Consider the following 1,930-nt stretch of genomic DNA (forward strand, 5'->3'; position numbering starts at 1 on the left):
CATGCCGCAGACCCTCCCTGTAACCGAGCCCAGAGGTGCTGGGGAATAACAACCGCTACAGGGAACTTCTCCTTGCAAAGCCTTTTGCAAAGGGAAGAGCAGCGAGTGTTTAGCTCTGACCACCGTGGGGGTTTTTTCTCCCTCCTGATTCAGCCGCTAACAGTGAGACGCCTTGAACATGAAAAACGGAGGAAGGAGATCAAGGAGCAGTGGCACCGGGCTCAGAGGAAACTGGTGAGTAACAGCGTTGGGTTTGCGCTCCCCAAGCCCAGTCTGGAGTGACACGTACCCCTCTGAGGATGCTGGACTCCTTGTTCCTCTCCAGTAGCCTCTGCTGTGCTGGGGGATGCTGGAGAAACACAGGCGCAAGGGCCAGGAAAGGGCCCTGGGGAGCTTGCGGGGGCTAACGATCCCCTTGCAGAGTTCAGTCCTCACCCCGGCTCGCTGTTTTCACTGGCAGCAAGAGGCAGAGGTCAACCTGCGCAAGGCCAAGCAGATATACATGCAGCGCAGCGAGGAACACGACAAGGCCAAGTACATGGCGGTGAAAGCAGAAGAAGAGCAGCAGAACACCACCAGCAGCATCACCACCAAAACCCTGGACAAGAAGAGGCGGTTGGAAGAGGAAGCCAAGAACAAGGTAGGAACATGACAGCTCTGGACTCCGGCCGAGCATCTGCCTGGCAAGAACCTTCTCACTCCTTGCTGTCCTAGTACCGGGGCAGCCCTGAGCTAAGTGGTCTGAACTGATCCCTGCGGATCCTCGGCGCAGGAAAGGATCCCAGGGAGAGAGCTGTTCTCCTTGTTCTCCTTACCCATGAACTGTTTCCCTCTCTTGCTCTCCCAACTCTCAGGCAGAAGAGGCGATGGCCACATATCGGACCTGTGTGGCGGATGCAAATACCCAGAAGCAGGAGTTGGAGGATACCAAGGTGAATTCCTTGCGGCAGATCCACGAAGTGATCAAACAGAGTGACCAGGTCATCAAGACGGTGAGTGGGGCTGGCTTGCTTGGGGTGGCCCCCAGGGCGGGGGGGTGGCCGTACCCTGCTCAGGAGAGGTTCGGAACTGCCTCCCCAGCAGACCTGGCTTAGCTGCTCCTATTTCAGATGAGGTCCAGGTGGATGTAGAGCTCTGAAAAGCCAAGGCTCAAGGCTGCAGACCAAGCACCTGATTTCTCACCTAACCTGGAGCTCCTTGTCCCTCTCTTCGGTGTATGTCACCTCACAAAGCTCACGTCTGATTTTCTCTATGTTATTTTTAGGCCACAATCTCCTTCTACCAGATCATGCACATGCAGACGGCTCCACTGCCCGTCAACTTCCAGACACTGTGCGAGAGCAGCAAGCTCTACGACCCCGGGCAGCAATACGCCTCTCACGTCAAGCAGCTGCAGCGAGGAGACGAACCTGACATCCAATACGACTTTGAGCCCTACGTGTCACACAACGCCTGGTAGGAAAGGAGAGGGGGAAATCATTCCTGTTTTACACTCATCTTCTACAGGCAGCCTTCCCCCGGGCTGGCACGGTGCTCCCCTGGAGAAACCAGTATGCCTTCAGTGTGCCTGCAGGCAGCTCTTGCTGGGAAAGCTGGGGCTGGAGCAGCTGGGAATTCCTCTCACATCCTCCGATGGATGAGACAGGCTATCTAGTATCTAAGACAGAGGACTGTAAATCCCAAGAGAGGTGGATAGCAGCCATGAATAAGGTTTTCCAGTGTCCTTGCTTCTCATCCACTCAGACATTCCCTTTTCTCCTTCTTTCTGCCCGCCAGGTCCCCCTTTACTCGCACACGGAAAGGCAGCTTCAACGCCAATGACTTCTCAACGAATGCTGGCTCTGACGGGGCCGGGCTGCCCAAGGACGGGACGGTGTCGGAAGGAGGAGCAGGAGCCAAGGAGCAGCAAAGCGGGGCTGTGGCGGGCGGG

General features: G+C 56.4%; 1 protein-coding gene across 1 annotated transcript in view; it reads left to right on the forward strand.

Annotated features, from left to right (window-relative positions):
* The window catches only part of LOC104080153 (minor histocompatibility protein HA-1-like), a gene marked incomplete at both ends in the record, with an annotated part of 5,575 nt that overhangs the window by 3,132 nt on the left and 513 nt on the right, over positions 1 to 1,930 (forward strand). The window contains 5 exons of the mRNA XM_009582449.1: positions 154 to 234; positions 461 to 640; positions 855 to 992; positions 1,265 to 1,455; positions 1,777 to 1,925. Coding sequence (XP_009580744.1) covers positions 154 to 234; positions 461 to 640; positions 855 to 992; positions 1,265 to 1,455; positions 1,777 to 1,925 — 739 coding nt within the window. The remainder of the gene's footprint in view (positions 1 to 153; positions 235 to 460; positions 641 to 854; positions 993 to 1,264; positions 1,456 to 1,776; positions 1,926 to 1,930) is intronic.

The sequence above is a fragment of the Fulmarus glacialis genome, unplaced genomic scaffold (genome assembly GCF_000690835.1).
Source record: "Fulmarus glacialis isolate BGI_N327 unplaced genomic scaffold, ASM69083v1 scaffold18907, whole genome shotgun sequence".
NCBI lineage: Eukaryota > Metazoa > Chordata > Aves > Procellariiformes > Procellariidae > Fulmarus > Fulmarus glacialis.